Below are 13,753 nucleotides of genomic sequence, written 5' to 3'. Positions count from 1 at the left end.
TAGTATCAGATGAATCGCTGAATATATTTTTATAAACTTATTTAGAGATACGAATGTTGCTAATATTTTTATAAATCTAGTCAAACTTAAAAACTTTTGAAGCTCCATCGATATTCACTTTCACCTAGCCCTACTCTGGATGTTTCTAATGTTCCACATAATTCAAAAGCTGGGTTTAAGCGTGTTTAAGCGTGCAGGCATGCATGTGCCGTGTGTGCAAGTGCCCACATGTTTAAGCGTGGATAAAAACATGTGACCACGTGTTTAAGCGTGGAGGCATGTGCCGTGGATAAAAACATAATTCAATTGAAAAAATGACAGATGCGACCACATGTTTAAGCGTGCAGGCATGCATGTGCCGTGTGTGCAGGAGCTGGGTTTTTTGATTTGACGTTGCATTGCCGTGTGTGCAACGTTGGGCCGCGCCAAGATCGGTGCTGCGGCAGACTCTGTCCCGTCAGCAGTCAGCGATTTCGGTCGTCGACATATCAGTCCTCTGCCGCGTCGCCATGCATAACGCGGCATAGGCATTTGGCCGCGCCAGGACAATAGGCGCGGCCAAAAGTGTTAGTTTTAAAAAAAACCGATGATGTTAGTTTTAAAATTAGTTTTCAAAAAGTGTTAAAATTTTAAAAAAAAATCGCCATGTCCACGTGCCACAACCTGATCTATATCTTGATGCCATTTTCGTCGCCCCTGACTCGTCAGCGAAGAACAGAGAAGGCAGAATGGGCACGACCTGCCTTACCATTTTCATCCTCCTGATTCTCCTGATGATTTGTGTCTGCAAATCCGATGACCAGTTGACAAGCGCAAGGCCACTGACCCCCGGCGACCTGCTCATCTCCAAAGGCGGCGTCTTTGGGCTCGGCTTCTTCTCCCCGTCCCCGGCCGGCTCCAACACGACGAGCCTGTACGTTGCGATCTGGTTCCACGGCATCCCTGAGCGCAATCGCACCGTCGTGTGGGTCGCCAACCGCGACCGCCTAGCCACCACGGCTTCGTTCCCGACGCTCGCCATCAGCAACAGCTCTGACCTCGTGCTGTCGGACTCCCAAGGCCGCACTGTCTGGAGGACGCAGAACGCCATTGCCGCCGCCGACAACGCCTCCCCCCTGGCCGTGCTGCTCGACACGGGGAACCTGGTACTCCAGCTGCCCAACGGCACGGTCATATGGCAGAGCTTCGATCACCCGACCGACACCATTCTCCCAGGCATGAGGTTCCTGATGATCCACAGGGCTCGCCCCGCCGGGCGCCTGGTCTCTTGGAGAGGCCCCTTCGACCCGTCCACCGGAGACTTCTTGTTCGGCCTCGACCCCGTCTCGAACCTCCAGCTGATGGTCTGGCACGGGGCCGACCCGTACTCCCGCATCAGCGTGTGGAACGGCGTGTCGGTGTCCGGTGGCATGTACACAAGTTCCCCCAGCTCGATGGTGTACCAGACCCTCGTCAACACCGGCGACGAGTTCTACCTTGAGTACACGGTCTCCGACGGCTCGCCGTACTTCCGGATCATGCTCGACCACAACGGCATGATGAAGCTCCTCAGCTGGGACGCCAACTCGTCGGCGTGGACGGTCGTCTCAGAGCGCCCCACCGGTGGCTACGGCCTCTATGGTTCGTGTGGCCCCAACGGCTACTGCAACTTCACCGGAGCTGCCCCGGCATGCCAGTGCCTCGAGGGCTTTGAGCCCGTCGCCGCCGGTCTCAACTCTTTAAAAGGATGCCGGAGAATGGAGCCTCTGCGGTGCAGCAAGGGAAGCCACTTCGCGGCCTTGCCCGGGATGAGAGTTCCTGACAAGTTCGTGCTCCTCCGGAACAGAAGCTTTGAGCAGTGCGCGGCTGAGTGCAGCAGTAACTGCTCCTGCACCGCCTATGCTTACGCCAACTTGAGCAGCAGCGGTGCCATGGCCGACCAGTCAAGGTGCTTGGTTTGGACCGGGGAGCTTGTCGACACATGGAAAAGCATCAACTATGGCGAGAAGCTGTACCTCCGCCATGCCAACCCTCCTGGTACGCACCGTTTCATCATCTGCTGTTCAGATTTGTTGATCAGAGGACCAGTTTCTCCAATGATGGCAGAGATGTCCATCTAGCAATGAAGCAGAAGATACACCATAGTGAGAAATGTCCACTCAAAATAGATTTTCATTAATGTGATTTAAAGAACACAAGCATTAAGTATAATAAAACTGAATGGCAATAGAGCATCTCCAGTCAGGTGATCCCCATTGCAACTCCCCCAATAGGGTGATGATGGGCTCTGTTTTCCCTACCTCGATCGGTTCTATTTCCTTCATTTATCACCAGTTAATGTAATGGCTTCAGAAACTAAAAACAAACAACAAGAGATATAGTAGCTCTTCTAGTTAGTTAATTACTCAGCGCATTCTAACAAGTTTTACTTTGGCAGTTAAAACCAAGACCGATATAATAAAGATTGTAGTCCCGGTTGTAGCATGCCTGCTGCTACCCACATGCATAGCCCTTGTCTGCCTATGCAAATTCAAAGGTACAACAATAAGTGCCTTGTTTCAACATGTAATGCTATTACTGTACAAGTTTTAAGAAAAAAGGTATCAATGTCCCACTCCCAACCAGCAGGGAAATGGCGAAAAAGGGAGATTCAGAAGAAACTGATGCTAAGATACTTGAGCACCTCAAATGAACTTGGAGACAAAAATGAAGAATTTCCATTTGTTAGCTTCGATGACATTGTTGCCGCAACTGACAATTTCTCTGACTGCAATATGCTTGGAAGAGGAGGCTTTGGCAAAGTTTACAAGGTAATGGCAAATTTTCACATTAATAGTTATAGGATAATATGCGTTAAAAGAATCATTAAAACTGAAGAAAGAATTGTACTCTTCATTATTTTCCAATTCAGAAGAATGCAATCATGCAGGGAATGTTGGAAGGAGGGAAGGAAGTTGCTGTCAAAAGGCTTAGTCAAGGTTCTGGGCAGGGTATTGATGAATTCAGAAAAGAGGTAGTTCTACTTGTCAAACTACAGCACAGGAACCTAGTTAGACTACTTGGTTGCTGTATTCATGAAGAAGAGAAGTTACTGATCTATGAATACTTGCCTAACAAAAGCCTGGATGCCTTCCTGTTCGGTATGCACTGACTCTATTGCATAATGCAGTTCTTACTTTGACAAAAAGGATACTGCTGATGACTAACAATAGGTTTTGTTAAATACTACTTGTTGGCAGATGCTTCAAGAAAGCATGTGCTTGATTGGCCAATACGGTTCAACATAATCAAAGGCATAGCCGGCTTCTATATCTCCACCAAGATTCAAGATTAACAATAATTCATAGAGATCTTAAAGCAAGTAACATCTTCTTAGACACAGAAATGAGTCCCAAAATATCGGATTTCGGTATGGCAAGAATCTTTGGGGGAAACCAGCAACTAGCAAACACTACCCGCGTTGTTGGGACATAGTGAGTAATTCATTTACCAGTCAATGCTAAATAATGCAACTATAATAGTTTAGTCTAACTCAAATTCTTCCGTTGTTGAATTTGCTTAAACAGCGGTTACATGTCTCCTGAATATGTGACAAGTGGTACCTTTTCTGTCAAATCAGACACATATAGCTTTGGCGTTCTTCTCTTGGAGATTGTAAGTGGTTTGAAGATAATCTCAACTCAGCTCATAATGGACTTCCCAAACCTTATAGCTTATGTAAGTAGTGTGAAATACTCTAGTTTTTAATAAACATAAACAAAAATATATTAATTTGACAGAAAAAAGATTTACATTTTTCCAGACATGGAAGTTATGGGAAGAGGGAAATGCGACGAAATTGGTGGACTCATTGGTTGCTGAAAGTTATCCACTCCATGAAGTTTTGAGGTGTATTCATGTAGGACTTTTGTGTGTCCAAGACAATCCAAATGCAAGGCCACTCATGTCATCAGTTGTGTTTTTGTTAGAGAAAGAACCACATTGCTTCCAGCACCAAAGGAGCCTGTATATTTTTTACCAAGGAATAGTGAAACTGAAGAAACAAGGAGAAACATAGAAGGTTTTCTGAATACATCGTGTATCACGACACTAGAGGGCCGCTAGATGTTCACATCAACTTTTACTATATAAATGTTCAAGTCTTTGACCAACTGTGTAGGTCTGTAGGGTTAAGTGAATTTCAGCAGCATAGCTGGTCATAATATATGTGAACGTACAGTCTTCCAAAGGGATATGGATATATATGAGCTTACTGTACTGAACACACTGAATTGAAGCTTGCAGCTTGGAAAAAAAAATGCAGATAATATATAGGGATTTGAGAATTATATGGTCAAGTGTCATAACAAAGAATGCAATCAAATTTCACATGGCATTGCTTTAATCTTCAGTTGCTCTAATGCAAAATGGTGAAGGCTGCCTAATCTTTCAGTGCTGTGCCTCATATGGATTATTCATAGAATTCTTCATCAGCTGTTATATTTTTCTATAAAGCTAGTAAACTTGCGGGGTTCTTCTTTTAGTGGTCATTGGAGAGTAGAAAACAACCATAGTTCAGACGAATATACTGTAGCAAGTTCAGAGTTGTTTTCAGCATTGTGTCACATACCTCATATGTGGGGTTTGCTATTTGTATAAGATGAGCAAATAATAAATACACTATGGATTGCAGCTGGTACTAGCAAATATTTTTCTTGGCCAGGTTCACCAGGAATTTAGATGTTTATTTCCAACGTTAGCTGCAAGTGAAATTCAGGTTATTCAGCAAATCGCCACTGACGGCAGAGCTCACACATTCTGCAAAAGCTTCGGATCACCAATTCCTCCGAATGTGTAGCACGTCAAGTATTTTTTTTTTGTGTAAAATTAAGTAAGCTGAGAAGACCATAGTATGCAAATACAACGGAAGTCCTACATATTCTTCGAACTAGGGATGAAAACGTCCTACTGCTACTGTCCTACATATTCATCGACGAAATGACCCCATGGCACTAGAATTAGAAGCGAGAGCAGAGACCCCGAGTGCCAGTAGCAGTAGACAGTAGCACTGTAGTACCTGGCGAAGACGGCGGTCATGGACACGGGTGCCGAACTGCGGCGGCGCGAGAGCGAGGCGTCAAGGGCCTGTCGAGCCGTACTACTACGAAAGGAAGAAGGGCGGCCGGCTGCGTGGTTACGGTTCCTCCGCCTCAGCTCTCAAACCTCCGCAGTCCGCACTGCTGAACTACTGCTGAAGTCCTTGAAGGACACCCGATTAGATGGGCCTAAGACCTCCTCCTTTCGAGCGGCCCAGTCCATCGGGAACTACAGCATCCTCTACTCCTCTAGCGCCCACTAGGCAGGCCATCATCTCTCCCATGATGCCCATGCCACAGGACACTGGACACACATCGATCTGGCTAGATCACACGTGCTTGGAACACTCCACTCAGGTGGTAGATTGTTGGAGAAATAAAGAGAAAGGAGGGGAAAAAAGGAAAAATGGTAAAGAAAACAAGAAGCAATTGTTTTGACTGCTATTTTTACGAAAGCAACGTTTCGGATGCTAGTTTTGCGAAGCGCGTTGTTTTGACCTCTCGACTTCCGCCGTATTTTTTTTTTCCTTGTGGGCTGGGGAGGCCATTTTGTTCTGCGGGATGTAAGAGGAACTACAAGAGGCTCTCCATACCCTTCCTAATTACTAGTAATAGAGATTTTCAAGAGAAAAAAAACCCTCAATAGCTTCTTTATTTGGTTATCTAAACATAGTCATCTTCTATCCTGGATTTCTCGCTAGCCAATGATAGAAAACGAGAATGACTCACACAACATATAGAAAACTTGTTGGAGATTAGAAAAGATATAGAAATCGATATTCATTAAATGACTCTTCAAATGATGATTTAGAGAGTAAGTTTTAGAAAAACTCTTGGGGATGCTTTAAGGCCTCTATATAGATGTAAGCATATTATTTAGTTTTGAAGGGCATCCAAACTGACTTTTTCAATGAGGTCTGGAAAATCATTGGGCTTAGTTTTGGGCTCCAAAACCAGGCTTCCAACACAGCCCTAAATGCCAATACCTGCTCTATCCCTGGCGCATTGGTGCTGATCCCATCCTATATTAAAAAGTTTACTGGCTTCGACTCGACCTCACCTCGCGTTCAGAATTTTAGATAACCAATGCGGTAATCCACCCTCGGTATGATACATGATCCAAGATTATTGATGGTCTCTGTGGCAATTGTCAAACACCCCAAATATTTTGAAAGAACAAAATCACACGACAAAGAAGATTCGGAGGCACATTCACGAAAAAGTGCTCTTATGCCACACCACATAGTAAGAAGGTGCACCAAACCAATAGCAATGTGACTGCCGACCAAAATACTGTACAAGCTCATAACAACATACACATCTCCTATCACAAAAAAATAAACAAAGAAACCATACACATCTATAAAAGAAAAAAGTGATTCATACATACTAGCATTCATATATAACCAAATTAACCATCTACCATCCCTCCAACACTGTGACACTTCATTCACAGAAGAGCTGATACTATTTTCTCCTATTCCGTGGTCATCTGAATACCTTTGTGAGAAATAGACGGACTGTTTTGGGACTAAAAGTGGTGTGGTTTCGTTCTCCAACATGAACACAACTGATGACATGAGAGGTCTAATGTATGGATTGTCTTGCACACACAAGAGTCCTATCTGGATGCACCGTAAAGTTTCGATTGCCAAACAAGTCTCCAAAATGGCGGAGTCCACCAAATCAATTGCCTTACCATCTTGCCATAAGCTCCATGCCTAAACCAAATGGAATTAATCGCATATAAGATATCATATAATAGAAGCGTTTTTCTTTTACCTTAACAAATTCAAGAATGTTAGCATACTTACGTAAGCTAATAGGTTAGGAAAGCCGGTGAATCGTGTTGCGGTGATGCTCAAACCACTTATAATCTCCAAGAGTATGACACCAAAGCTATATGTATCAGACTTGATAGAAAAGACGCCATCCATGGCATATTCAGGAGACATATAACGAACGTCCACGATGCCATCCGTCCACATGACGCAGCCACTGCCACCGTCTCTGCCTCGGATGTCGGCGGCGGCGTACGCTACGCACGAGCAGTTGGCGAGGCACCTCGCCCTGCACTGCTCCAGCGTCACGCTCATGTCCACCGTCATGTTGTCCGTGTCGGGGAGTTTCACTCCTCCCAAGTCCCAACACCATGAACCCATCGTCGTCGTCCCGTTGATGCACTCCAGCGGCGTGTGCCGACGGCAACCACCGGAGGTCTCCCTCATGGACCACTGTGACGGCGATGCCGGGCTGAACCCGTCTATGCAGTTGCAGAACTGCGTGGACGCGGTGGCCGAGTTGCACAGGCCGAACGCGCCGCACTTGGCGTATCTGTCGCAGAGGTCCCGCCGAGAAATTGGCTATTATAGGACTCCAAACGTTGGGTTTCTCTATAATAGGATTCCTAACGTTTGTTTCTCCAAAATAGGACTCCAAACAATTACAATAAGCTCTAATGACATTTCGGGCCATTTTAATCTCTTTTAACATCTAAATACATGTATTTGTTCCTAACATGACCGTTTTACCCTTCAGTGTTTTGACAGTGATTGTTGTGTCGTTTTGAAAAAAAAAAGGTCACTGCTGGCTGCTTGCTTCCCACGGCCCTTGGCCTTGGCTGGGCTGCTGCCTTGGCTGGCTGGCTATGGCCTTTGCTGGCTGGCTGCAGGTGCCTTGGCTGGCTGGCCGTGGCTGGCTGGCCACAGCTGCCTTGGCTTGCTGGCCGTGGCAATGGCCGCCATGTACAGTTACAAGTAATATATGTACAGTTCTAAGTAATATATAACAACGTTCCAAGTAATATATAACAAGAATTGATTCATACACAATTACAAGTAATATATAACGACAAGAATTTAGCAACGAGTTCATCTCATAAAACCATGTTTGTAGCATAAACAAGTTCATCTCAGAAGACCATAATGTAGTTCCAAACGAAATCAATGTCATATGAAATAAATCATGAGGTTACATCTCATCACAACTAAAATGCTCCATCATCAAATGTTTAGCTTTCTCCTTTTTGGAGTCATCTTTTTTGGTGGCACCGGGGTAGGCATCCTCACGGGGCTAGCGTTGTCAATTTGTGAAGATGTGCCCTCTCCAAGTAACATCGCTAGCTTGCTGCATATAAATACGATCGGCAATTAGATGTATATATAAAACAATTATTGTGTACAATAAATGTGTTAATATTCCTTACCTTCTAGTGACCCTTCCTAGACTATCTCATAGGACTTCATCCCTGGTTGGCCTCCGTGGGGTGCTAGTGGCTGCATGGTTGATATATGATCTGCCTTACGTTCTATATATGTTTTATGCCTTCTTAATTGATTAGTTACAATACTGAACAATAGTTATGAGCGATATATGATAGTTGTCTCAGCTAGGCTGCATGGTTACTGAACAATACTGAACAATTGTTACAGCTAGGCTGCATGGTCTAGTGCTATATCATTTACTACATATGACAGTTTACTGAACTTTCCATGCCTCGAGCAAACTGAATGGATGAACAAGGCAAACTGAATGCACGATCAAACTGAAAGGATCCTTAATGGCAAAAAACAGAAATCGTTAGGGGCAATACCTCTGCACATCAAGCATCGGAAGATTGTACTCTGTTATCGGGTGAGGAACAGTGGGCAGCAGAGCTCTTGCTACAGCTAGAGCATCGTCGCCAGGGTTCTCCATTGGAGGCTGTGGAAGGTCATCGGCTGCACCAGCCGCCGTGGCCTGCCCTCCAGGAGCCGCGTCCGGCTGTGCACCAGGCGCCGCAGCGGCTAGGGCAACAGGCCCCGAAGCGCCTAGGGCTAGGGCAGCAGGCCCCGACGTTGCCTCGACGTCCATGGCAACCGCCCCAGCGTGGACATCTTCGGCTGGAGGCTCTTCCTCCATGGAGGGCAGATCGCCGGCGTGGGGGAGGGAGAGGGCCAGCGGTCTTCACGGCGAAGCGGCGGGCGCCGGTGTTCTCGCGCAGGAAGGAGGAGCGTCGGTGTTCTCGTGACTGCGCGTATGAGGAGTAGATGAAACGACGGAATCCAGAATAGATGAATCGATACATTGCTAGCCAATTTCTCTTGCTGAAGGGTAATAGGGTCAATACAAAAAAATACATGTATTTTTAGATGACAAAAGAGATTAAAAAAGAAACAAAATGTCATTAGAGCTTATTGTAATTATTTGGAGTCCTATTTTGGAGAAACAAACGTTAGGAGTCCTATCATAGAGAAGCCCAACGTTTGGAGTCGTGTCATAGCCAATTTCTCGGTCCCGTGGCGACCGCAACCAGACGTTCCAGACCTGGCTGACCGGCTCCCACGCCAGACGCTCCACCGTCCCGTCGTCGTTCACTACGAGGCGGGAGAAGGGCGCGCCGAGCATGGCGGTGACCATGTAGGCCACCTCGTCGGGGCGGACAACAACTTGGATGGAGAACATCCCGGAGTAGGACGCTATCTCCGGGATGCCGCTGAACCTCGGGCCGATCCACAGGCCCGAGGTGTACGTCTTGACTTTGCCTTGCCACGAGACGATCGCCGGCAGGCCCTTGGTGTCCAGTACCAGGTGATGGTCCCCTGGACTCGGATTGTTTGGCGCACGCCACGACATGAGAGACCACTCGTCTCCGGTCTGTGGGTTCTTGCCGAGCCTCATGCCCGCGAGCAAGGTGTTCGACGGATGATCGAACGATTGCCAGAGGATGCTGCCGCTGCTCTGCTCGCGCACGACCAGGTTGCCTGACTCAAGAAACTGGGTCACCGCAGAGGCGGCCGTCGTGTTGGAAGACCAAGCGGTCTGGCAAGAGCCGTCGAGAAGGAGAAGGCCCCGAGCGCTGCCGATCACCAGTACGCCGGAGGTGTCGTTGAGTGGCCTATCACGGTTCGCCACCCAGCAGACAGCCTCCGGGGACGCTGTGAACCCGATTCCGAGGTATCTCTTGGTTGGGGCCCCGGTCGGGGCGAAGAACCCCAGCGTGAATGAGCCACCCACAGAGACCACCGTCTCGCCATCGGTGATGTTGGAGCCATTGTTGACGAGCGTCGTGTCAGACACAATGCCGGCGGCGGAGGTAAGGAGCATGGAGAGTGTCAGAGCAAGACGGTAGAGAAATTTGATGGTTGCTGCCGCCATGACCAGGGATACTCCTTGTCCTTGCACAGGAGATTTCATGGTCTCACAAGATGCTACTAGTAACTAAGAAGATTTAGATTGTAAAATTTAAAACCGTGCGCATTATGCCATCTTGTTTCCAGATTATAAGTAGCCGCGCTGACTGACTGAATCCATGGATGATACGTGACTCCAAGAGAAGTCACATCCAGCAGCTATGACTGGAATTTCATGAACTCAGAGTCCACGATCGAAGTCCAGCAGCTATGAATGGGAATGCGGTACCTGTGACGTGCAACGTATGTTTGGTACTTGGTTACAAGTTACAACGATTTCAAGAGACTCTCTGTATCCTTTTTATAATTGTTAGAAATAGAGATTTTGATGAAAATATATTCTCCAATAACTTGTTTAATTAGATATTTAAAAATATAGTCATCATTATTCTGAATTTCTCCCTAGCTAAAAATTAATATGGAGAGTGAGGATGGCTCTCTAGAGTACACACAAGATATAGAAAAGTTGTTGGAGACTAGAAGATATAGAAAACGATTTTTATTCAAACTGACTCTTCAAATGATCTGAGGTATGCTCCTGTTTTTGAGAGCCTATTTTTTCATCTGTTCCAACATGTGAGCTCTCAAATCAGTGCTCTTAAATTTATCCCAACAGACAATGACACAAGGGGTCCACTCAGCATCCCCTCTTCTTCTCTCTTCCTCTCTCTTACCTATCTAGGTATGCATGTTCAGAGCAGAGGAGCAACATTGATATCTCCCTGATGAGCCTCTTCGGGAGGCATGCCGTGTCGAGGTCTCGCGGAGCAGCCGCTTCGAGCGAGGTCGCCGGGAGGAGTGGCTGGACCAGGAACGCCGAGAGGTGGAGTGGAGCATCAGACAACGTCGGGGAAGCCGGCGAGGAGCAATTGGGATGGGAAGAGAGAAGATGTGGCTGGGGTCTCTAGTCGCTGGGAGAAGCGCCGGGACCTCGCTGGGAGTAGAGAGCCACGCAGTCGAGAGAGCTCGTTGGGGAGTGGAGCTGTGTGAGCGGGATGTCGCTCGGGAGAGGAGCTGTGTAGCCGGGGTACTCGTTGGAGAGCGATTGGGTCCACACCGGGAAGGAGAGGAGCCGTGTGGCTGAGGGAGCTCGCCGGAGAGGGGAGCCACGCCAGCCTGAGGGAGCTTGCTAGAGAGGAGAGCCACGTGCGGCTGAGGAAGATCCGTTGGGGGAGCAAGATCTTGCCCGAAAGGAAAGGAGTCTGGCAGGTGGGAAGTAGCTCCAAAGGCCAAGTAGGGACCGGGTGGAGAGCCCTAGGAATGATGGCCGCCTGGGGTTATTTGAGGACCTCTTATTTTTGGGCTCTTGTAGGGCCTGCTGAACTGGCCTATGTTTTTTGTTTAAGCCTTCAAATTTGTTTAAGGGTTTATTTGAGGCCCTGCTAGAGTTGCTCACACACCAGACTTAGAGTCGGCCATCCCTGCACCAAACTCACACCTAGTATAGAACCTCCAAAACAGGATCTACATTACCTGCCCCATGTCCCAATATTCTCAAATTTGAAAATAGTGACTTGAGATCCAATTTCGATGAACCTCCAAGTGGCAGTGGCGGTCATCCTTGTATCTATGGATAACTGTTGCCGGTCATTACGACATCCTAACAACTAGAACGTAGAAAACCGAATCTCTTTTGCTTGTTCTATTTCTCAGTTTTCTCATATGTGAAAATAGCGACCATAGATTCAATTCCAGTGAACATCTAGGAAGCCACGGTCAGAGTGCCCAAGAAAAAAAAACAATGCCCCATCATAATTAGGAGTAGAGGTCGATCGTGCGCGTATGGGATGCCTTCTTTTTTCTAAGTACAGATAGATCGAGAGTTAAAATAGAAAATTGTTGGAGTTAGACTTTTCTAGTCTTACAAAAAAAATCAAGATTAGTTTTTGTACCGAAATGTTGGAGATTTTCTAACCTCGATGATCTTCTTCTCGGCTCCTAATACTTGCCAAACAACTTCGGGACACGGTGTGAGACTGAGACCTAAGAATTCGTTGTACTGTCGAGGAGACGAAGACTGACCATGTCAGTTGCCATCCTTACACGTACGAGCATCCTTATCAAGAGCAGATCTACTTATTATTCAACGTGAGAGATAATTGATGCAACATCATGGTGTTTGATTTGATTGATATCTTTGCCTGGCTAGGTATGCTATCTAGGGTTGCACACCATACAAACGAACCCCCGGTGCAAATACGTTAACACTAACGGATGATTTACCTGACACTACTGTAGACTAAACCATCACTGTCGGCTCTATCACTACCGGAATTTTAAAACCGATACTAATAGATGCATCACTATCCGTTCGTAAGAAAAATGGCTATCACTACCGGATTTTCTAACAAACCGACAGTGATAGATATTATCACTGCCGGTTGGTAATAAAAGTCGGCAGTGATGTCTATCAATGTCGGTTGCATTTCACAGACCGCCGGTGATCCATAGGCTCTGGACCCGAAATTTTTATTCATCCTGGTTAACTGGTCCGTGCACACCTTTCTTCATCTCTCTCCGCTCTCTCTCCGTTCTCTCCTGAAGATATTTCTCTGCTCCTCAGACCTCCTCTAGACTTCCCCAAATCTCCTCCCCAAATCCACCTCGCCGCGGCCGCCAGTGAACGGTCGGGACCCCGGCACGGCGCGGGCATGAGGCCACCGCGGGCGCGAGGTCGCCGCGGGCGCCGGTGAGCGGTCGGGATCCCGGCGCGGCTTCTTCCTCCTGGCGCTGGCGAGCGGATCCACCTGGCGACCGGCGTGAACTTCTTCCTCCCGGCGACCGGCGCGAGCGCGGCTCTGTCGACCGGCGCAAGCATGGGCGGCGGGCGACCGCAGGCGGCTCGCGTGGATCCACCTCGGCAGCGGGAGGGCGAGAAGCGCCGGCGGCTTCTACCTCACAACTCACGGTACTCTTTCTCTTCCCCGGCAATTTTTCCTTCCTGGTGCTCTTTCTCCTCTCTCACACGCTGTATGAATCAATTTGTGGATGAAGTTGATTTGTGATGTGTTGAACCCTTCTGTGTGATGTATGAATTGATTCGATTTGTGGAAGAGTTGATTTGTGTTGTGTTGAATCCCTCATCCTTTGTCTGTGATGTATGAATTGTTTCTTGGATAAACTGCTTGATGGAGCAGCGGTGGGGGAAGCCAGCGAGCATGGCGGTGGCGGCGGTAGCTAGAGAGCATGGTGGTGGCGGCGTGTATTTTTTTGTTTTTTTAAAGCTTATCACTGTCGGATGAAGTGCCTGCACTGACAGTGATATGAAGAACTGGGGTAGTGTGAAGGGCCTGTGTAAATAATATTATCACTAGCGGTTGGCTTCGACGAACCGCTAAAGAAAATGTGTTAACATTGGCGCTGTAGTATTTTCATTTTTCACTGGCCTTTCACACTGGCGATGGGTTCAGACGCCAGTAGAAATGGCTCTGGAACCGCTAGTGCTGAGCTCGGCTATACTAGTGTCAGGTACGTATATGACCTAGCACATCCTAGCTAGCGTATTTGACGGATTGATGCGTATTTGAT

General features: G+C 47.3%; 1 protein-coding gene and 1 pseudogene across 1 annotated transcript; one reads left to right on the top strand and one right to left on the bottom strand.

The window, feature by feature from the left end:
• Positions 1-728: 728 nt before the first annotated feature.
• On the top strand, positions 729-4,342 carry LOC136493788 (G-type lectin S-receptor-like serine/threonine-protein kinase At1g11330; annotated as a pseudogene).
• Positions 4,343-4,714: 372 nt separating this feature from the next.
• LOC136492408 (S-locus-specific glycoprotein S13-like) lies at positions 4,715-10,190 on the bottom strand. The gene is made up of 4 exons (XM_066488432.1): positions 9,334-10,190; positions 6,869-7,406; positions 6,690-6,775; positions 4,715-4,718 (listed from the first exon to the last, which is right to left on the bottom strand). The coding sequence occupies exons 1-4, from the start codon at positions 10,188-10,190 to the stop codon at positions 4,715-4,717; spliced, it is 1,485 nt and encodes a 494-aa protein (XP_066344529.1).
• Between the last annotated feature and the right edge of the window lie 3,563 nt (positions 10,191-13,753).

The sequence above is a fragment of the Miscanthus floridulus genome, chromosome 11, assembly GCF_019320115.1.
Source record: "Miscanthus floridulus cultivar M001 chromosome 11, ASM1932011v1, whole genome shotgun sequence".
Taxonomy (NCBI): domain Eukaryota; kingdom Viridiplantae; phylum Streptophyta; class Magnoliopsida; order Poales; family Poaceae; genus Miscanthus; species Miscanthus floridulus.
Note: the sequence above shows the minus strand (reverse complement) of the source record. Positions and strands in the feature narration are given on the sequence as shown.

Coding starts and splice junctions, on each gene's coding strand:
- LOC136492408 (XM_066488432.1), bottom strand. CDS start 10,190: ATGGCGGCAGCAACCATCAAATTTCTCTACCGTCTTGCTCTGACACTC. Junction 7,407..9,333: donor AACGTCTGGTTGCGGTCGCC/ACGGGACCGAGA, acceptor GCCAATTTCTCG/GCGGGACCTCTGCGACAGAT. Junction 6,776..6,868: donor TTCCTAACCTATTAGCTTAC/GTAAGTATGCTA, acceptor CATTTGGTTTAG/GCATGGAGCTTATGGCAAGA.